The 22,801-nt window shown below is 39.1% G+C and overlaps 1 protein-coding gene across 4 annotated transcripts in view; it reads left to right on the top strand.

Annotated features, from left to right (window-relative positions):
* Positions 1–22,801, top strand: part of ATF1 (activating transcription factor 1) — a 54,293-nt gene that overhangs the window by 3,940 nt on the left and 27,552 nt on the right. For all 4 annotated transcript variants that reach the window (XM_079936766.1, XM_079936763.1, XM_079936767.1 and 1 more), the window contains exon 2: positions 3,063–3,161. In XM_079936766.1, the coding sequence (XP_079792892.1) occupies positions 3,069–3,161 (93 nt within the window). In that variant the 5' untranslated portion in view covers positions 3,063–3,068. The remainder of the gene's footprint in view (positions 1–3,062; positions 3,162–22,801) is intronic.

The following is a 22,801-nucleotide window of genomic DNA, read 5'->3' as shown; positions in this document are numbered from 1 at the left end:
GTTCAAACAAGGGGAACACTAGATGAACTTGTCAAAATTTAAAGTTTTAAAATCATAGTTACTGGAAACATTTGTATCAAAATGAAAGAAATAAAATTTATATGAAGAAATAATATAGGGTAATAAGGAAAACACAAGATCTGATAGATGGATGGACAACTAATATGAACAGAGAGCTCACATAACTAATAGAGAATTAAAGAAATGTAAAACAATGTACCATTTTCCATCTATCAGGTTAGTCATGACTAAAAAATTCACTGGACTTCCCTGGCGGTCCAGCGGTTAAGACTTCACCTTCCAATGCAATGGGTGCAGGTTCGATCCCTGGTCAGGGACCTAAGATCCCATATACCTCGGGGCCAAAAAACCAAAACATAAGAAGCAATACTGTAACAAATTCAATAAAGACTTTAAAAAAAAACCCTGAATTCTTAAAAAAAAAAAAAAAAAATTCCCATTGCTTTCTCATGTGCTTCTGGTGGATTGTAATTCTTTCAGAAAACCTTAAATATTCATTCTCCTTAACCAAGTAATTCTCATTTTTAGAATATATCCTATGGAAATAATTTTAATTACAGAAAAAGCTTTATATGCTAAACATATTAATCTCAGTATTGTTTTGTTTGGTAAAAAAATGTGAATTATGTACATTCACTGGATGGAATATTATGTAGCATTTAAATATGTTTCTATTTGAAACCTAGAAAATATTTGTGATAAATGAAAACAGGATACAAAATTGTACGTACAGTATGTTTATGATTTTTTAAAAGTTGTGGAAAGAGAAGACTGAAAAGAAATTAGACAATATTATAATTAAGTTTTTATCATCCATTCTCTTTCTGTTCTATATTTTCCATGTTAGAAAAAAAGGCTCATGACATATTTAGAGGGAAAAGCATTAGAAGCACTTTATGTTTGAGGTGATTTTATACCTTTTCTCAATGGCTAAAAACAGTAGCATCAATCCAGAGTTAAGAATGAATTTATTTTCTGCTGTCCAAAACGGGAAAAAAAAAGAGAAGAAAGAATATGCAGGCTTAAACTTCACAATTATTAAATTAATGATGCTAAGGGCTAAGTACCTAGTTGCCCCCTCTCTCTCTAAAAATTCTTTGAATTGTGGTAAAATACACATAAAATAAAATTTACTATCATAACCATTTTGAAGTATACAATTCAGTAGTGTTAAGTACATTACATTATTGTGGTGCCAATATACAGAACTTTTTCATACCCATTAAACAACTACCCATCTCCCCTCCCTCCAGTCCCTATTAAGCACCATTCTACTGTTTCTATCGGTTTGACTACTAAGTACCTTAAATAAGTGAAAGCATTCAGAATTTGTCTTTTTGTGACTGGTTTATTTTACTTAACGTATGTCCACAAAGTTCATTCATGTTGTCACATGTGTCACAATTTCCTTTCCTTTCTTTTTAAAGCTGAATAATATGCCATTGTATATGTATATCACATTTTGTTTATTCATTCATCCACTGATGAATATTTGAGTTGCTTCCACCTTTTGGCTATTGTTAATAATTCTCCTATGCACATAGGTGTACGAATATCTCTGTAAGACCCTGCTTTCAATTCTTTTGGATATACACCCCAAAATGGGATTGCTGGATCGTATAGTAATTCTATCTTTAATTTTTTGGGTTACCACCATATTCTCCATAGTGACCGCACCATTCTACACTCCCAACCAACAGTGCACAAACGTTTCAGTTTCTCCACATCGTTGCTAACACTTACTTTCTGTTTTTTTTAAAAAAAATATTAGCCATCCTAATGGGTGTGAGGTGATATCTTAATGTAGTTTTGATTTGCATTTCCCTAATAATTAGTGAAATTGAGCATCTTTTCATTTGTTTGCTGGCCGGCCCTCTCTCTTTTTATGTCTTTTCACATAATTAGAAAAACCTTAAATTCTACCCAAATCTTTTACCAGCCTCTTTCTACGTAGTTCTCCTATTTGACATATTCCATCTCTCATAACCCATTTATTCTCATTCTTACCCAGCCTACATGTCCTGCAATTGATTATCTAGATCATCTAGATCTTCAGAAACTCCTTAGTTATGGTTTCATTTATTTATTTATTCTGTTCAACCTTTGCTCAATAAGTTCTCTATATTAAACTATGTATGCAATTAGAAACTGTTCCCTAGGGGACTTCCCTGGCAGTCCAGTGGTTAAGACTCCGCACTTCCACTGCAGGGGGTACAGGTTCAATCCCTGGTCGGGAACTAAGATCCCACATGTTGCAGGCCAAAGAAAGAAAAGAAAAGAAAAACTGTTCCGTAGAATGTAGAAAAGAATGCTTGGGCTTCCCTGGTGGTTAAGAATCCGCCTGCTAATGCAGGGGACACAGGTTCGAGCCCTGGTCCGGGAAGATCCCACATGCCATGGAGCAACTAAACCCGTGCGCCACAACTACTGAGCCTGCGCTCTAGAGCCTGTGCTCCGCAACAAGAGAAGCCACCACAATGAGAAGCTCGCGCACCGCAACGAAGAGTAGCACCCGCTTGCTGCAACTAGAGAAAGCCCACACGCAGCAACGAAGACCCAAGAAAGCCAAAAATAAATTAAAAAATTTTTATTTTAATTTAAAGGAAAGAAAAAAGAAAAGAATGCTTGTGTTCCTGCACAGAAGACTATCTTATGTATACCATTTATTAAATTTAAACATGTTCATGTGGATCAAAATTCAAAAAATTTAAAGGAAAATCTCTTTTCTCTCTCTGTACCGTAGCTACCAATTCTCTTCCGTGGAGGTAACCAAGTTACCAATTTTCAAGCAACTATAGAGTATACTATCCATATTCTGTAGCACTTTTTATTTTCCATTTTAAAAGCTCTTATCATAGGTCACTACACACCCAGAGCGAAGGTGTGGAAACATGAGTCTGGATAAATTGAGCTCAGCCCTTAGTATAGAAAAGCCTGTTTTGTTCCTCTTAAAAAGTGTGCATGTTAAGAAAAGAAATGTCTTAAGATTTTTTGAAAATGAAGTTAGAAAGCATCTTTTAACTTTTTTTTTCCCCTTACAGTTGATTATGGAAGATTCTCACAAGAATAACGCTTCAGAGACAGCACCTCAGTCTGGTTCAACAGTTCAGGGAGCTCATATTTCTCATATTCCTCAACAGGTAAGGCAGGAACGAGCCAAAACATTGAACCAGTTAGGAATATTTGTTATGCAGATTAAGCTGTTGTTGCAGATCACCAATTACTAACGTTCAAAAAAAGAACCAAGCAAAAGAGAAAAAAACCCCCGTAAAATGTTGAAATGTATGGAAGGAAGGAATTATCTGATTTAAATATCTTGTCAAGATCATTCAGTTTTATTTTCTGTTATAACATATTTAGTGTTTTAACATGTATATACTTCTCAAAACTTGGGGAGGTAGAGTTCATTTTATGCGGTACATGATTATTTTAGGTTTTTTTTCAGACTAATTTTGTTGCTGCATAAGACAAATGAAAAATTATTTGGCCCTTTGGGCTGACTTGAAATAGAGACTAATAGTTTCAGGAGGCAGACCATCTTCAATTCAACAGATGTATTGTGGATATAAAAGAAATATTTTTGCTGAACTGGAAAATAGGCATATTCATTAGAGAATTTAAATTGACAGACATGCATATTGCAGAACTGATGATATTTTTAAAATTTCAAGTTGTCTGATCCATGCACCTGACCCACTTCAGGGAAAACAACTGAAACTATGTATTGCCAGTGACAGGATTTGAACTTTCAAGTAAAAATTAGAATTTTGGATAACTTGTATTCACCATCATGAACTTGACAGCTTCCCAGTAGCTACCAACTTTTTCGTTACAAAATTGTGTTACAAAATCACGCATGGTATAAGATCCATTCAGAATGCGAGATACACCAATGGATTTTAATGTTAACAGAATATACAGAGTTCAAATTGTACATTGCAGACAACCTTTAAGAAACTGCAACCTGTCAAGTTTTAATGTGGTTTCAAAGGAGAATATCCATAGTTATCTGGAAAAACAATTAAAACACGTCCCCCCTTTTCTGACTACATACCTGAGTGAGGCCAGACTTTCTTCATATACCTCAACAAAACCACATATGGCAAATATTTAATGTAGAAGCAGATAAGAGAAATCAGCTGTTTTCTATTAACTCAAACATTAAGGAGATTTGCAGAAATGTAAAACAGTGTCATTTCTGTCACGAATTTGGGGGGGTATATTTAGTCATATTAGTGAAAATATATCATTTATGTTAACATGTAATGGATTTATGATTGTTGTTTTTATTTTTTTATTTTTTATACATTTATTTTATTTTATTTTTGGCTGTGTTGGGTCTTTGTTGCTGTGCGCGGGCTTTCTCTAGTTGCTGTTTTTAAATGAACTGTTAAATAGTTTTAAAATTTCTGTTTAAATTTTAAATGTAAGTATTAGATTAAAAACTGACATAAATGAAATTTCTTTGGGGTCCTTAGTAATTTTTAAGAGTATAAAAGGGTCTTGAGATGAAAAAGTTAGAGAACCAAGCAACTAAAGGATTAATCCTTCAAGCTTGAGGTATCCTTCTCTTATTTGGCTATATCTGTGAAGAATAATGATATCTTCCCTAGATGGTACTGGAAAAACAATGATAGAGTCTTTCATTTACCTTCTGTTAATAGGGCCCTTCACAGAAATGTTTTAATTCAGTTGGCTTACATACACATTTCAGTTATGTTGGTTAGATGTGAATGTTTTACAGGTTTCCTCAGAAGCATATTTACAGAGATAGAATAAGTACATTTCTAGGCGGTAAATAATTTTATAGTGATTTTAAAAAATAATGTCACTGACTTGCTATCCAAATTCTTGTGGCTTGACTGCTTTATTAGACGCTAACTTCTGTAAGGAAGAAGTATCTAATAACAGTAGTATTTATTCAGTCATTCAGTATAAGGTGGGGATATAACAGTGAACAAAAGTTTCAGCTCTCATGGAACATACATTCTAGTGTTGGGGAGAATAAAATGTATCAGTTCGTAGTATGTGCTGTGGAGGCTGATAAAGCAGGGTAGGAGGAATAGGGGGTTGTTGATGGGGATGGGGACTTGCCTTTTTATGTAAGGTGGTCTGAGAAGTCGTATCTGTGGAAATACCTCTTCAATTATATGGACCAACAGCTGTAAACTCTGAGACTGATATGTGCTTGGCATGGTTAAGGAACAGCAGGGCAGCCAGTGTGGTAGGAGAGGGATGAATGAGGGGAGAGGGATACAAGATGAGGCAGAGAGGTTTGGGATGGCAGAGGAGAGTGCCAGATAATGTAGGCCTTGTATGCCACTGTAAGATTTCTGGCTTTTAATCTGGGTGAGATAAGGAACCTTGGGAGTGGTTTTTGAGTAAAAACCTGATTTGACTGATATTTTACAGAGAAAGCACTTTGATATTTTAATAGGATTCCTCTGGCTGCTTTGTGGAGTGGAAGTAGGAAAACCAGTTAGGAGGCTGTTACATTGATTGTGCATGAGACAGTAGTGGCTTGGACCAAGGTGGTATTAGTGGTGGTGGTGAGATAAAGTTAGATTCTGGGGCTTCCCTGGTGGCACAGTGGTTGAGAGTCCGCCTGCCGATGCAGGGGACACGGGTTCGTGCCCCGGTCCGGGAGGATCCCACGTGCTGCGGAGCGGCTGGGCCCGCGAGCCATGGCTGCTGGGTCTGCGCGTCCGGAGCCTGTGCTCCGCAACGGGAGAGGCCACAACAGTGAGAGGCCCACGTAACGCAAAAAAAAAAAAAAAAGTTAGATTCTGGATATAATTTGGTTGTGAAGCCAACAGTGTTTGCTTTTTTAAAAAAAAAAAAATTTATTTATTTATTTGGTTTCACTGGGTCTTAGTTGCGGCAGGTGGGTTCCTTAGTTGTGGCATGCGAACTCTTAGTTGCAGCATGCATGTGGGATGATCTAGTTCCCTGACCAGTGATCGAACCTGTGTCCCCTGCACTGGGAGCACAGAGTCTTATCCACTGCGCCACCAAGGAAGTCCCCCAGTGTTTGCTTTTGGATTGGATGTAGGTGTAGAGGGAAAAAGGAGTCAAGATTGACTCTACAGTTTTTGACTTGAATAACAGTAAGAATGGAGTTGCTGTTTACTGAGATGGACAACATTGGCGCATTTTTTTTTTTTCTTTTTGGGGAGATGTTGGCAATCAGGAATTTAGCGTTTGGGCATGTTAAATTTATGATACTATTTGTTAGTTTTCTTTGCTGCAAAACAAATTACCACAAATTTAGTGGCTTAAAACAATACAACACACATTTATTATCCTAAAATTTCTCTTAGTTGGGTTCTGTGCTTCAGAGTTTCACAAGCTGCAGTCAAGATGTTGGCTAGGGCTGGCTTCTTACCTGGAGACTAGAATGGAGAAGAATTCACTTCTAAGCTCACTCAGGTTGTTGGCAGAATTCATTTTATTGCAGCTGTAGGACTGAGAACTTTAATTTTTTTAGCTGGAGGCCACCCTCAGCTCTTAGAGGTCGCCTGCAATTCGCTGCCACCTGGTCCTCTCCAATAAGTAGTTCACAACATGGCAGCCTCCTACTTTAAGTTCAGCAGGAGAGTGAGAGTGAGTCTGCTGACAAGACAGAGTCTTATATAATATAATCAAGGGAATGATATCCCATTCCTTAGCCATAAAATGTGACATAATCACAGCGATGACGTCCCATCATCTTTGCCTTATTCTGTTGGTTAGAAGCAAGCCACAGATCCCTCCCACACTCAAGGGGAGAGGATTACACAAAGGCATGAACACCAGAAGGTGGGGACCATAGGGGCCGCCTTAGAATTTGTCTGCCAAACCATACAAGTAGATTTGTCCAATAGGTAGTTGGATATATATGGTCTGGAGTCCAGGGGAGAGGTTCAGACTGGAAGTGTAAATTTAGGCATTGTAGATATATAGGTGGTATTTAAACTCATTGGGTGATTTCTGGCTTCTCTTTAGGACATAGAAAGCTGGAAAGCATATTGCTCCCACTGTAAAACAAGAGTAAGCTATAATATACAAAAATCATAACTTCTTTCAACACATTAGTAGTGGCATGTGGGCATGGCTCACCTGTAGCAGTAGCAGAGTACAGGAAGAAGGCAGGGCTGTCATACAGGGGGAAATAAGAATTTAGCTAAATTGAGGCTTTGCCGGTGGCACAGTGGTTAAGAATCCACCTGCCAATGCAGGGAACACGGGTTCAAGCCCTGGTCTGGGAAGATCCCACATGCCGCGGAGCAACTAAGCCTGTGTGCCACAACTACTGAGCCTGCGCTCTAGAGCCCGAGAGCCACAACTACTGGAGCCCACGCGCCTAGAGCCCATGTTCCACAACAAGAGAAGCTACCGCAATGAGAAGCCTGCACACCATAATGAAGAGTAGCCTCCGCTCACCGCAACTAGAGAAAGTCCGTGGGCAGCAACGAAGACCCAGTGCAGCCAAGAATAAAAATAAATAAAGTAGATACAACATTAAAGAAATTAAAAATGGTCAGAAAAAGAGAAGAATTTAGCTAAATTTTTATTGAATTGCTAAAGTCTAAGTGTAGGCTAGTATGAGAACATAGAACCCTTGGGAGCTGCAGACACAGGGTAGGTAACACCCACTCCAGGGATCCCCAAGAGTTGCTCATGAGAAAGATTAGGGGAAGCAAGGGAGACAAGAGAAAGCCTCTCTAGGTGGTACAGGCCTGCCTGGACCCTTCTTCCCTGTGGAAAAGAGCTTTAAGCCACTGGGGGAAGGGAATAAACCCCATTTTCCAGTGTGGGTAGAAGTGAAAAGAAAAAGAAAATACATAAACCCTGAGGGAAGGGCAGAAAATTTTCCTGGGTTCAGACCATTAGTTTTCCTACTACTTGGAGAAAGCCCTACCCCCTGAGACTGAGACTAGGCCAGGATAACAGAGCAACTTCTCAGTCTCCCCTTAGCTCCTCCAGCAAGTAAAGCAATAGCAGTTTATCCCTGGGGAGGACTAAGAGTATGGAGAGACACTCTGGGTCAGGTGCACAGAGAAAGCCTAAAGCTGAGGGTGGAGCAGGATCACTGAGAAAAACCCTCTGGCAAACCAGGCCCCACCCTAAGCAGAAGGTCACACTAGAGGAATTTAGAGCTGGTTGTGTACTTAAGGTAATCATAACAAAACCCAAACCCTGCTCAATTCTTGGATAGATTGACTCATCCCTCCCCCAGCCACCACCTGCACTAAAAGCCTAGTAGAAGAAGTACTGAAGAACTACCACGCCATTTTTAGGCATGAATACTGTTTCCTCAGTCTCTACTATCTTACTACACATGATGTCCATCATTCAGGCAAAAATTATGAAGCACATACAAAAAAGCAAGGAAATAATCACCCGCTGTCAGAAGTAAAAATGATCAGTAGACTCAGGATGACTAGTTGTTAGAAGTATCAGATAGTGAATTTAAAATAATAATAACATATTAAAGGCTATAGTGGAAAAAGTGGACAACATGTATGAACGGGAGGTAAATTTCAGCAGAGGAATAGAAACTGTATGAAAGAGTCAAATGGAAATGCTAGAAATAAAAATTGTGACATAGATGAATTATGTTTTTGGGCTTATTAGTAGATTTGACACAGCTGAGGAAAGAATCAGTGAACTTGAAGATAGGCCAACAAAAATTATCCAAACTGAAAAAAGAAAAAAAAGTGGGGAGAGAAACAGAACAGAGCATCTGAGAGCTGTGGGACAATATCTAAATATTTAACATAAGTGTAATTAAAGTCATGGGACTACATGACATTACTGGGGGTGAGTGTAGTCAGAGATGAGGTCAATGGATTTGACTCTGGGACTTTCCAACATTTGGGGGTTGGGGAGATTGAAGAGGGATGGCCAAAGCAGTAAAAAGAAAATCAAGAGAAATGGGGATCATGGAAATTAGGAACGAGGTGATGATCAACTATGTAAAATGCTGCTGGTAGGTCAAATGAGGAGTAACAGTAACTGTTATATAGTCTATCTTCATTATTCAAGGATTTTTTTTTTTTTTTATTGGCTGCACCTTGTGGCATGCAGGATCCTAGTTCCCTGACCAGGGATCAGACTTGCACCCCCTGCAGTGGAAATGTGCAGTCTTAACCACTGGACTGCCAAGGAAGTCCCTCAAGGATTCTGTATTTGCAAATTCACCTACTTGATAAAATTCATTTGTAACCCCAAAATCAGTATGCACTCTTGTGGTCATTAGTGGACATGTGTGGAGTAGTGAAAAATTTAAGTCACTTTCTCAGTTGAGCTCGAACAATGCAATACTCTGTCTTACAATTTTAGGTCTCATACTATAAACAGTTCTCCTTTTTGTGGTCTAGTTAGTGCTGTGTTTTTCACATTATTGTGCTTTTTGTTGGTGATGTTGCTGTTTAAAATGGCCTCTAAGCATAGGGCTTAAGTGTTAAGTGCAAGAAGGCTGTGATGTACCTTATGTAGAAAATACATGTGTTAGATAAGTTTCATTCAGGTGTGACTTGTAGTGCTGTTGACCATAAGTTCAATGTTAATGAATTAACAGTACTATATTCCAGACTACCAAAATAAAGCTAATATTGCAATAAAACAAGTCACACAAATTTTTTGTTTTCCACTACATATAAAAGTTATGTTTATACTATATTGTAGTCTATTAAAATGTGCCATAGGGCTTCCCTGGTGGCGCAGTGGTTGAGAATCTGCCTGCCAATGCAGGGGACACGGGTTCGCGCCCTGGTCTGGGAAGATCCCACATGCTGCAGAGCAGCTAGGCCCGTGAGCCACAACTACTGAGCCTGCGCGTCTGGAGCTTGTGCTCCGCAACAAGAGAGGCCACGACAGTGAGAGGCCTGCACACCACGATGAAGAGTGGCCCCCCCCACTCGCCACAACTAGAGAAAGCCCTTGCACGGAAACGAAGACCCAACACAGCAGTCAATCAATCAATAAAAAAAATGTGCCACAGCATTCTGTCTAAACAATGTACATACTTTAATTAGAAAATACTTTATTGCTGGAATTTCCTGGTGGTCCAGCTTTCACTGCCGAGGGCCTGGGTTCAATACCTGGTCAGGGAACTAAGATCCCACAAGCCATGCGGCCAAGGGAAAAAAAAAACCTTTATTCCTAAAAAGTGCTAACTTTTTGTGCCTTCAGTGAGACTTGCTCTAAGCAAGGTTGCCGCGGACCTTCAATTTGTAAAAAATGCAGTATCTGCAAAGCACAATAAAGTGAAGTGCGATAAAACAAGGTATGCCTGTATTAAATAAGGTGTCTTTAAACAGAAACACACTTAAAACCAGGTTATACGTTAACCGGTTGATGAAAATATTGTGCCCAGAGGCTTGCAGCAACCTAACCCTGTATTTCCCCTAGGAACAATGGTTCAGCATTTGCTAATTCAGTGTACATGGCAGCTTCATAGAACATAACCACAAATAACAAGAGTTGACTGTATTTGGCAACATGGAGTTCATTGACAACCTTGACAAGAACTGTTTTCAGTCGAAGTGGGGATAAAAATCTAATTAGATCTAAGAGAACATGGGAAAAAGAAAAGAGGGGAGAAAATGAGTAGAGAGGAGTTTTGCTGCAAAGGGATCTACAAAATGAAGTGCTGGAGGGGGTTTTATAAGTCATGGAAGTTTTATTTTTATTATTACTTTTTATGATGGGAGGAATTAACAGCCTGTCTATATACCAGTGGGAGTGATGCAATAATATTTGATGACACAGGACATATAGAAAGGACAATCTGGGATGATGTCCTTCAGGAGGGGCGGGGATGAGCATTAGTCTGCAAGTGGAAAATTTATTTTACATGAGCATAGGTACCTCATTCATAATAAGAAAGCAATCAAATACAGGTTAGGTAGGTAGATTGGGAATGAGGTACTCTGAAAGTTTCCTTTTGATAACTTCTTTGTTTTTCAGTCAGATAAAATGTTTTGAGAACGTAAGTGGACTAGGGATATATAGTAGGATTGTTGGAGAGCATTAACAGTCCACTTGAGGTTACTGATCATGAACTTAAAGTGTGACCATTAAGTTCAGTTGTGTGTCTTTCTCCAGTCAGATTCAGGTACTTGCATACAGGTTACAGGCATAGACTATGTGAGTTAACAGGTTGCTGTTTAGTCCAGGGACTACAGCAAAGCAAAAAAAGACAAGGACATTGAAGGTTATGTGATACAGTGATTATAATGCTGTACCATGAAATTTAAGCTGTATAAGGAAGAAGTGGGGACTTGATGGGGTCAAGAGCAGGGAAAAGATAGTAGACTCGATGGATTATAAGTTCCTGTGGAGTCCAAGAATTGTTGAGAGTCCAAATAGTAGAGGTAGTGAGTTGGAAGTAGGTGGTACTCAGAGAGAGGGATACTTGAATTTGAGATTATAGGAGGGGTTATTGGTAATGATAAGGTTTAGGTAAGTAGTTCTCAACTGGAGTGGTACTGCTTCCCCACTGAGATGTCTAGAAATATGTAGGGGGTTAGGGATGGTGGTTGCCACTGGCATTTAATGGGCAATTTAGAGATGCTAAATGTTTTTCATTGAGCAGGATATTCCTGCACGTGGAAGAATTGTCCTACCCCAAATGCCTGTTCAGAAACCCTGTAGGGTATGACAATGGGAGTGGGTGGCCAAGAAGGGTAGAAGACAGGGCTTTGGAGGAGAGGAATCAAAAACTGGCCCAGACATGGAAGGATACTGGATGTTGCATACTGAAATCACCACAAATTACATCAGGAATAGTATTGGAGAGAACAGAGTGATCCTGGGGCTAAAGTCTTAAAGAAATGAGGGGACATGACTGCCACAGGGACAGTCTACTGCTCTGAGCCTCAAACTTGGGAGTTTTCAGGTAGAACTTGGGACAGTGGCCTGGAAGTAGCAATGAAGAGCAAAGGAAATACCAACTCTGTCTGTAGGCTCATGGTATGAGTGCAGGAGAGAGGCAGTGTTCTCCAGAGGAGAGCAGAGGTTCAATTATGGCAAGAAGGTGAAGGGGAGGGACTCAGTACTTGATGAATTTCATTTAATTGCAAAGTATATATAGATTGAGAGGCAACCTTGCTTAAGACCTGGTCTGAATCCTGGTTTTGTCACTTAGTGACTCTGGAACATTGACTAAGTCACTTAACTTATTTATTAAATCACTTTTTTAAAAAAATTCATTTTATTTATTTATTTTTGGCTGCGTTGGGTCTTCGTTGCTGCACACAGGCTTTTCTCTAGTTGCGGCGATTGGGGGCTACTCTTCCTTGCGGTGCACAGGCTTCTTATTACAGTGGCTTCTCTTGTTGCAGAATATGGCCTCTAGGTGTGTGGGCTTCAGTAGTTGTGGCACGTGGGCTCAGTAGTTGCGGCTCGTAGGCTCTAGGACGCAGGCTCAGTAGTTGTGGCACACGGGCTTAGTTGCTCCAAGGCATGTGGGATCTTCTCAGACCAGGGATTGAACCAGTGTCCCCTACATTGGCAGGCGGATTCTTTTTTTTTTTTTTTTTTTTGGCAGGCGGATTCTTAACCACTGCGCCACCAGGGAAGTCCCCACTTAACTTATTTAGACTTGATGTTCAGCATCTGGAAATAAAGGCATCGGACTTGGTGATCTGTAAAGTCTTTTCCAGCTTCTAACTTTCAGTAATTCTCATACCGTAGAGAAATTTGTGTACTTTAACTATGTGTGAATGGGGAAAACAATGTTGATAGTAATAGGTAACATTTATTGAGTATCCACTGTGTGCCAAGTGTATTGTAAGCATTTTACATGTTTTAATGCCTTCAAACCTCTTACCAACCTACTGTGCTTTTCTAATCCCCATTTTAGAGGTCACACAACTAGTAAGGCTAGAGACATGATTTGAATTCCAGCAGTTTGACTTCTCTTACAGCTTGGGTTTCCTGAGAAGCAGACAATGCGATGGACATTAGCATGCAGGAGGTTTATTAGGAGGTCCTCTTGGGATTGCCACCTGTGGAAGGGAAAGAAAGGAATAGAGGAAGCAGGATTGAACAGAGGGAAAAGTTGGACTTTGATTCAGTCTCAATGAAGACCTCAACTGACCCTATAGGGAGATTAGAAGCTGAGATAGCTCTTCCGAATTGGGGTAAGGGACCAGCCAGGCCTTTATATTCCTGCATGCACCAGGCATTGGATCTTGACTGACCCGGGAAGGGGTACGTGTGACCTCAGGTAGAGTGACTCTCATCAGCCAGGGCAATTCCAAAGAGGGCTGACAACTGAACACTGTCAGCAGCTGTCTTCCAGCAGCTGGGGAATAAGTCTTTTACCAGAGAAAAGGGGATCTGGCTGTTGCATCATGGTGTCCACTACAACTGCAGACTTTATAATCACCACAGTCCTTTGTTGCCTCCAGGCAGTGGATGATGATAAATGAGGATAATTTAAGAAATTAACAAATAGGCTTGGCTCCAGAACACTTTTAAAACAGATTGATTTTCATTCCATTCATATTTATGACATGAGAATTTAGCCCAAGGGTTTGTCCAGGGATAAGCTAAGAATGTGTGTGCGCGTGCGCACCAGTGTTTTTGGTAATCCTTTCTTACCTGGCGATTATCTAATGTTTTGGATGTGCTTGGTCATATTGATTTTACTTTTTAGAAAAGAAAGATTCTTCTATAGAGAGTTAGAAATCTAGGTGAATTTATTTCGATGTTTCCAGTATGAATCGTATGGGGAATAGAAGAATAATTTTTCTTTTTCATTTGCTTAATAGGGTCTTTCACAGAGCTAAAGGTTTTAAATTTTGATTAGGTCCAATTTATAAATTTTTCCTTTTATGGATTGTGCTGATGTTATCTAAGAGCTCTTTGCCTAGAACTAAATTTCAAAGATTTTTTTTCCCTGTTTCTTCCTAAAAGTTTTATGTTTTACATTTAAGTCCACAATTCATTTTAAGGTATTTTTTGTATAGATTTGAGGGGTTTTGTTATGTATGTACAATTGCTACAGCACCATTTGTTGAAAAGAGTATCTCTCCTCCACTGAATTGCTTTTGCACCTTTGTCAGGATCATTTGGGCATATTTGTCTGTTTCTGAGTTTTCTATTATGTTCCATTGATCTATATGTCTGTCCCTCTGTCAGTGCCACACTGTCTTACCATGTTATAGTAAGCCCTAACATCAGGAAGATGATTCCTCACATTTTATTCTTCTTTTTCAAAATTGTTTTGGCTATTTTAGGTCTTCTTCCTTTCCATATAAATTTTGGAATAAGCTTGTCTGTGTCTGCAAACCTGTAGATCAGTTTGGGGAGAACTGACATCTTGTTGACTCTTCCAGTCCTCAAATATAGTAAATCTCTCCAGTTATTCAATCTCCTTTGATTTCTTTCCATAGCATATTGTCATTTTCAACATACAGATCCCATACATGTTTTGTTAGACTTACACCTAAGTATTTCATTTTCTTTGGAGCAGTTGTAACTAATATTGCATATTTTCTTTGGAGCTATTGTAGATGATATTGTATTAATTTTGATTTCACTTGTTTGTTGTAAGGACATAGAAATGCAGTTGATTTTTGTTTATTGATCTTGTACCTTGCAACATTGCTGAACTCACTTATTAGTTCTAGGAGGGATGATTTGGGGGTTTTGTTTGTTTTTAATATTCCTTAGGATTTTTTATGTATAGTCGTGTCATCTGCAAATAAGAGTTGGTTTTATTTCTTTTCCAATCTGTATGCATTTTCTTTCTTTTTCTTGCCTTATTGCACTGGCTAGAACTTCCAGAATTATCTTGAATAAAGTGGTGAAAATGGACATCCTTTCATTGTTCCCAGTTTCAAAGGGAAAGCATTCATTCTTTCATCATTAAACCTGACATTAGCTGTAAGTCTTTTATAGATGCTCTTTTTGAGTTTGAGGAAGTTCCCTTCTATTCCTAGTTTTCTGAGAGGTTTTTTGTTTTTTTATTTTTCCCATGAAATGATGTTAGATTATCAGATGCTTTTTCTGTATCAGTTGGTGTGATCATATGATTTTATAACTGGAAGTTTGTACCTCTTGATCCCCTTCACCTATTTTGCCCAACCTTTCATTCCCCTCCCTGTGGCAAACCTGTTTGTTCTCCTCTATGAGTCTGTATCTTTTGTTTGTTCATTTTATTTGTTTTTATAGATTCCACATATAAGTAAAATCATATAGTATTTGTTTTTCTGTCTCACTTACTTCACTTAGCATAATACCCTCTAGATCCATCCACGTTGTTGCAAATGGCAAGATTTCATTCTTTTTTGTGGCTAATATTCCTGTGCGTGTGTGTGTGTGTGTGTGTGTGTGTGTGTACACGTACGTACCTCATCTTCTCTATCCATTCATCTATCGAAGGACACTTAGGTTGCTTCCATATCTTGGCTGTTGTAAATAATGCTGCCATCAACATAGGGGTGCATATTTCTTTTTGAACTAGTGTTTTTGTTCTCTTTGGGTAAATACCCAGAAGTGGAATTGCTGGGCCATATGGTAGTCCTATTTTTGATTTTTTGAGGAACCTCCATACTGCTTTCCATTGTGTTTGTACCAATTTACATTCTCAACAATAGTGCATGAGGGTTTCTCCTTTCCTTACATCCTTGCCAACACTTGTTATTTGTTGTCTTTTTGATGATAGCCATTCTGATAGATGTGAGGTGATATCTCATTGTGGTTTTGGTTTGCATCTCCCTAATGATTAGTGATATTGAGCATCTTTTCATGTGTCTGTTGGCGATCCTGTATGTCTTTTTGGGGAAATGTCTATTCTGGTCTTCTGCCTATTTTAAAATTTGGATTGTTTGGGTTTTTTTTGGTATTGAGTTGTATGAGTTCTTACTATATTTTGGATATTAACTCCTTATTGGATATATCATTTGCAAATATCTTCTCCCATTTAGTAGGTTGCCTTTTTTTTTTAGTTAATTAATTTATATTTGGCTGCACTGGGTCTTCATTGCTGCATGCAGGATTTCTCTAGTTGTGGATAGTGGGGGGCTACTCTTCGTTGTGGTGCATGGGCTTCTCATTGCAGTGGCTTCTCTTGTTGTGGAGCACAGGCTCTAGGCACACGGGCTTCAGTAGTTGTGCACACAGGCTCAGTAGTTGTGGCTCACAGGCTTTAGAGCTCAGGTTCAGTAGTTGTGGCGCACTGGCTTAGTTGCTCCACAGCATGTGGGATCTTCCCAGACCAGGGCTTGAACCCGTGTCCCCTGCATTGGCAGGTGGATTCTTAACCACTGTGCACCAGGGAAGTCCGGCCTTTTTGTCTTGATGATATTGTCTTTCGCTGTGCAAAAGTATTTAAGTTTGATGAAGTACCATTTATTTATTTTTGCTTTTGTTGCCCGTGACTGAGGAGACAGATCCAAAAATATATTACTAAGACCAGTGTCAAAGAGTTTACTGTCTCTTTTCCTCTAGGAGTTTTATGGTTTCAGATCTGGCACTTAGGTCTAATCTGTTTTTTTTGTTTTGTTTTTTTTTTTATTTGCGGTACGCGGGCCTCTCACTGTTGCGGCCTCTCCCGTTGTGGAGCACAGGCTCCGGACGCGCAGGCTCAGCGGCCATGGCTCACGGGCCCAGCCGCTCCGCGGCATGTGGGATCTTCCCAGACCGGGGCACGAATCTGTGTCCCCTGCATCGGCAGGCGGACTCTCAACCGCTGCGCCACCAGGGAAGCCCTAATCTGTTTTTTTATTTTTGTATATGGTGTAAGAAAGTGGTTCACTTGCATTCTTTCATTTTGAAAGCAGATTAAGAGTTATGAACAGCTTAGATTTTCTCTTCATCTATCCATTTATTTTGCAGACAGTGTGAAATGAGATATTTTGTTATAATGGAATGACTCTTAGCTTGAGAAAGTATGAGAAAATGTATTTATAAGGAATAGCTAATTTCTTCAGTGGGATGTGAGAGTACATATAATTTACAAATATCATGCTATAATAAAAATTTTACCTATAGTAGACATTAGATACATCACAGTTATTATAATAACTGTGTCTGTAGTGTTAATAATACTCTGGACTTGGCCTATGGAACTATTAGATTACAGCCCCAAATTACGGAAAGTAATGACTGAACTAATAGACCAAAAGGTTCTTAATTTTAAGTTAATCAGTATATATGGAGGGGTTTAACATGAGAGGTCTCACTGAACAGTCTGTGGTAAGAGATGAATGTTCCGCAGAATATAGAGTGAATGTTCTAATCTACAACTGAAGTATAGTACGTAGTAGCAAAATAGTATTGTAATGTGTTGATAGACTTAGTGAGGTCACTGAAAATGTCTGAATGTTGGAAACCCAAGAGGTCTTGAGTATACATGAGCTTTTTCAAAGCAAATATGAGTACACACAGTAGCATTCTCTGTTGATGAAGGAGGTTTTTGTGGTAAAAGGACTAAGAAGAACGATTAAACCTTAGAAGAAACTTTGGTACATTATATCACATACAACTATTTGGAGGAAGCATGACCAGCAAGTTTCTATCATTAAGGGTAATAAGACTCCATCTTTGGTGAATTTGTTAAAAAAAATACTGAGTTTCAGGGAATTCCCTGGCAGTCCAGTGGTTAGGACTCTGCGCTTCCACTGTAGGGGGCATGGGTTCAATCCCTGGTCGGGGAACTAAGATCCCACATGCCATGTAGTGCAGCCAAAAAAAAAAAAGAAAACTGAGTTTGTATCTCAGAATTTTCATACTAAGTGCATTTTTCTAAGTAATGATATAATTTTGAGTACTTTTTTTCTTTTTGGCTGCGCCATACAGCTTGCAGGATCTTAGTTCCCCAACCAGGGATTGAATCCAGGCCCCGGCAGTGAAAACACCGAGTCCTAGTCACTGGACTGCCAGGGAATTCCCTGTTTTTTTCTTGAGAAGCAATTTTGTGGTTTCTTGATATCTCTTCCCATGAAATAATAGAATGTGTGTGATTTTGGTCATAAAATTAATAAATTAGAAACTAATTTGCAATACAACTTTGCTATCATAGAATCTATGATAATTTTTAAAAAATGTTTAGTGTGCTCTTGAAAAGAAGGTATATTCTGCATTTAGATGCAGAGTTCTGTGTATTTATTAGTTCAGCTTTGTTGGTCATGTTGTTAAATATTCTGCGTCTTTATCACTTTTTGTCTGTTTGTTCTATGACTAATTTGAGAGCATTGCATTAATCTTCCATTATAATTGTGGACTGATTTTGCCTAGTGGTCCTTCAATTTATGCTGTGTGATTGAAAGTGTGCTATGAGGCTATGTTATTAAATGAATGCAGATTTTATGTATTTATTTTTAAAGAGTTCTACTGGGTTTGTTTGTTTTTTGGCTGTGTTGGGTCTTTGTTGCTGCGTACGGGCTTTCTCTAGTTGTGGCAAGCAAGGGCCACTCTTCGTTGCGGTGCGCATGCTTATTGCGGTGGCTTCTCTTGTTGTGGAGCACAGGCTCTAGTCTCATGGGCTTCAGTAGTTGCAGCGCACGGGCTTAGTTGCCCCACGGCATGTGGGATCTTCCCAGACCAGGGCTTGAACCTGCGTCCCCTGCATTGGCAGGAGGATTCTTAACCACTGCGCCACCAGGGAAGTCCCTAGATTTTAAAATTGTATATTCCTGGAGAATTGTCCCTTTTGTGTCTTTATTTCTAGAAATGCTTTTTACTTTAGAGTCTAATTTGATACTAATTTGGCTTTAATTTAGTATGTTAATGGCATCTTTTTTTCCTGTGCTTTTATTTTCAAACTTTCTGTGTCCTTAGGTTATGTTTTAGGTGTATCTCTTGTTAACAGTATATAACTAGATTTAAAAAAAAAAAAGATCTAGTTTCCTAGACTTTTTTCCCCTCAGTTTTTACATATTGTGAATTGTGCTTAGTGCACACACTTGTACATGTCTGTGCTGCCCATGAATTGGTCATAGGATATGCAAATGTTCAGTTATAGTAGATACTGCCAACAATTTTATAAGCTTACACCAATTTACAACACCACCAGAAGTATATGAGAGCGCTGTTGATACATTTAAGTACCCAAAATTGGTATTGTGAGTTTCTTTAAGTTGTAACCATTCTGATGAATGTGTTGCAGTATCTCATTGTGGTTTTTGTTTTGTTGTGTTTGTTTCAGGTATAATTAACATATAACATTGTATTAATTTCATGTGTACAATATAATGATTTAATATTTGTGTACATTGGGAAATGATCACCACGGTAAGTCCAGTTAACATCCCTCACCACACATAGTTAGAAATACTTTTCTCCTTCTGATGAGGAGTTTTAAAAGGTACTCTGAGCAAGTTTCAAATAGGCAGTACAGTAATTGTTTTTATAAGTGGAAGTTTGTGCTTTTTGCTCACCCCCTGCCTTTGGCAGACACCAGTCTCTCTGTGAGGTGGTTGTTGTTGTTGTTTATACCACATATAAATGAAATCATGTGGTGTTTGTCTTTCTGTGTCTGACTTATTTCACTTAGCATAATGCCCTCAAGATCATCCATGTTGTCACAGATGGCAAGATTTTATTCTTTTTTATGGCTGAATAGTATTCCATTGTAGTCTTCTAGACTTTTAACAGAGCTTTGATCCATATACAGTTGACATAATTACTCATACATATAAATTTAGACCTACCATCTTATTTTTTACTTTTTGATCCACGTGTTCCATGTTTCTTTTTCTCTCCTTTCTTGTCTTCTTTTGAGTTATTTCTTCTCATTCCATCCTGCCATCACTTGTATCAATTTGGACTGTACATAAACTCAGCTACTACTAATTATAGCATGCCTACTTAGTAAAGTCCAAAGTTAATACGTTTCCTCTCAGACATTCCAGTAACTTTAAAACATTTATTTCCCATTTATCCTCTCACTTGTCACTGTTGTTAGGATTTAATTTTATCTTTTTCTCTTTTAATCCCATAAAACATCATAATTCTTTTATGTATTCATCATTATTTGCTTTTTTCCCACGTACTTATCATTTCTTTGCTCTTCATTCCTTCTTACATGTCTCAGCTTCCATTTAAGATTACTTTTCTTTTACTTTAAGTATTTGCTTTAGAAAAACCTTAGCACTGCAGGCATTTTGGGCTGCATAATTCTTTGTTGTGGTGGACTGTGCATTGTTGGCTATTTAGCAGCACCCCTGGCCTCTGCCCACTAGATGTCAGTACCAACCACCCCACCCCATTATGACAACCCGAAATGTCCCCAGGTGTTGCCAGATGTCCCTGGGGGGCAAAAATCATTCCTGGTTGAGAACCACTGCTTTGGAATTTACTTTGATGTAGGTCTGCTGCTCTATTTTTATTTGTTGAAAATACCTATTTCATTTTCATTTTTAAAAGGTATTTTCACTGGGCATAGAATTCTAAGTTATATTTTAGCACATTCAAAATATTCTGCTGGCTTCTGTCTTCCATTGTTGCTTTTGAGAAGTAAGCTTAAAACAGGACTGTTGCTATTTTAAATATAATCTGTTTTTTTTCTTTTGGGTGCTTTTATAGTCTTCTTTTTACCTTTCGTTGTTTTGTAGGTTCCACTGTGTTGTGTTTAGGTGTAGACTTCTTTTTCTTTTTTTTTTTGGTTGTGTTGGGTCTTCATTGCTGCACACGAGCTTTCTCTAGTTGCAGCGAGTGGGGGCTGCTCTTTGTTGCAGTGGCTTCTCTTGCTGTGGAGCCCGGGCTCTAGGCATGTGGGCTTCAGTAGTTATGGCACTCGGGCTCAGTAGTTGTGGCGCACAGGCTCTGTAGTTGTGGTGCACGGGCTTAATTGCTCCACAGCATGTGGGATCTTCCTGGACCAGGGATCGAACCCGTGTCTCCTGCATTGGCAGGTGGATTCTTAACCACTGCGCCACCAGGGAAGTCCCAAGGTGTAGAATTCTTTTTATTTATTCCACATGGGAGTTACTAGGATTCTTGAATGTATGGATTGGTGTCTGTCATGAGTTTTATAACACTTTCAGGCATTATATCTTCAGATTTTGCCTGTATCCTACTCTTTGTTCTTCTCACTCTATTCTCTGTATTTCTTAACCTCTCTTATATTTTCCATCTGTTTGTCTCTCCGTATTGCAGTTCAGATAATTTCTTCTTACCTGTCATCCAGCTCACTAAGTTTCCCTTTAGCTTTGTTTGGTATATCTGAACAATGACTTTTTTGGGGGGCGGAGGGCTGTGTTGGGTCTTCGTTGCTGCACACGGGCTTTCTCTAGTTGTGGCGAGTGGGGGCTGCTCTTCGTTGCGGTGCACAGGCTTCTCATTGCAGTGGCTTCTCTTGTTGCGGAGCATGGGCTCTAGGCACGTGGGCTTTGGTAGTTGTGGCTCACGGGCTCTAGAGCACAGGCTCAGTAGTTGGGGCGCACGGTTTTAGTTGCTCCGCGGCATGTGGGATCTTCCCAGACCAGGGCTCGAACCCATGTCCCCTGCATTGGCAGGCGGATTCTTAACCACTGCGCCACCAGGGAAGCCCTGAACAATGATATTTAAAATTTCAAGTATTATATCTTTATTTTTAGAAAATCTGGTTCTTTTTCAAATCGACCGTAGTTTTCTATTTACTGAAGACATTTTCAAGCTTGTCTTGAAACATAATCTGCTGTTTCTTTAAACATAGTAAGCATAATTGCTTTATAATGTCTGATAATGTCAATATCTAAAAATCACTTGGGTCTGCTTGTGCTGTCTGCTGTTTTTGCATCTTGCTCCTGGTGCCTTGTTGTTATTTTTTATTCTTTACTGTCCATTAATCTTGACAAACTGTGGGAATTTTTTGTGGCCAAGGATGAGTGTGCCTTTCTCCAGAAAGAATTTACTATTGCCAGGTGCCTGGGGAACCGCCTTCAGGGTTTGAGGCTCTTTTTGTCTTTTTGTACCACCTAGGTGATGTTAATTGGGCTCTGAGTCTGCTGGAGAGCTAGTTACATCTTCTTCAGCCCTTCCCTCCTCCATACCTAGGCAACTTTCCTTCTGTTACCTTACCCTGATGATGTGGCCCTTTGAAAGTCCCAGCTTAATAGGAGGTCCCCTATCTTTACCTAGAGAAAAATCTGGCCTCTTATTCCCGCCTCTCCTTTGAGAGCAGTTCAAATCTACCTTGATAGGTGATTTTGTTTACTCTTTTATTTGTTCTCATTGTACTTCAGATTTTGGCTTGGTGATTTAGAATCTATAGAGTCTTTAGAATATAAGAAGCAGAGGACAGAGAAGTGTCAAGAAATATGAAGCATCTAAAATTTTACCCTGTTTTTAAGTTAAAAATATATTTAGTAACAGCATTGTTTTCATTATATTTATTTTTATAGTTACCATATACTTACAGCAAGTGATACTAGTTTCTATTTATCATAGTGAAATAAGGTTTTCTTTTTCTTTTTTTTTTTTTTAATGCAGTACGCAGGCCTCTCACTGTTGTGGCCTCTGCCGTTGCGGAGCACAGGCTCCGGATGCACAGGCTCAGGGGCCATGGCTCACGGGCCCAGCCACTCTGTGGCATGTGGGATCTTCCCAGACCGGGGCACGAACCCACGTCCCCTGCATCGGCAGGCAGACTCTCAACTGCTGTGCCACCAGGGAAGCCCTAAGGTTTTCTTTTTAAGTACTTTGAGTTTACAAAAGCAGATATATACTTTAAAGAAAAATAAGAAGTAAATAATAGTATAGGAGATACACTTTCCTGAAAGCATGCTGTTGAGTATGAATTCTTTACTTTGGTCAGTTTACCATGTATAAATCCTCTCTGTCCAAGGATCATTTGAATCTT

This window comes from Stenella coeruleoalba (genome assembly GCF_951394435.1).
Source record: "Stenella coeruleoalba genome assembly, chromosome: 11".
Classification (NCBI taxonomy): domain Eukaryota; kingdom Metazoa; phylum Chordata; class Mammalia; order Artiodactyla; family Delphinidae; genus Stenella; species Stenella coeruleoalba.
This window is presented reverse-complemented; position numbering and strand designations above follow the sequence as displayed.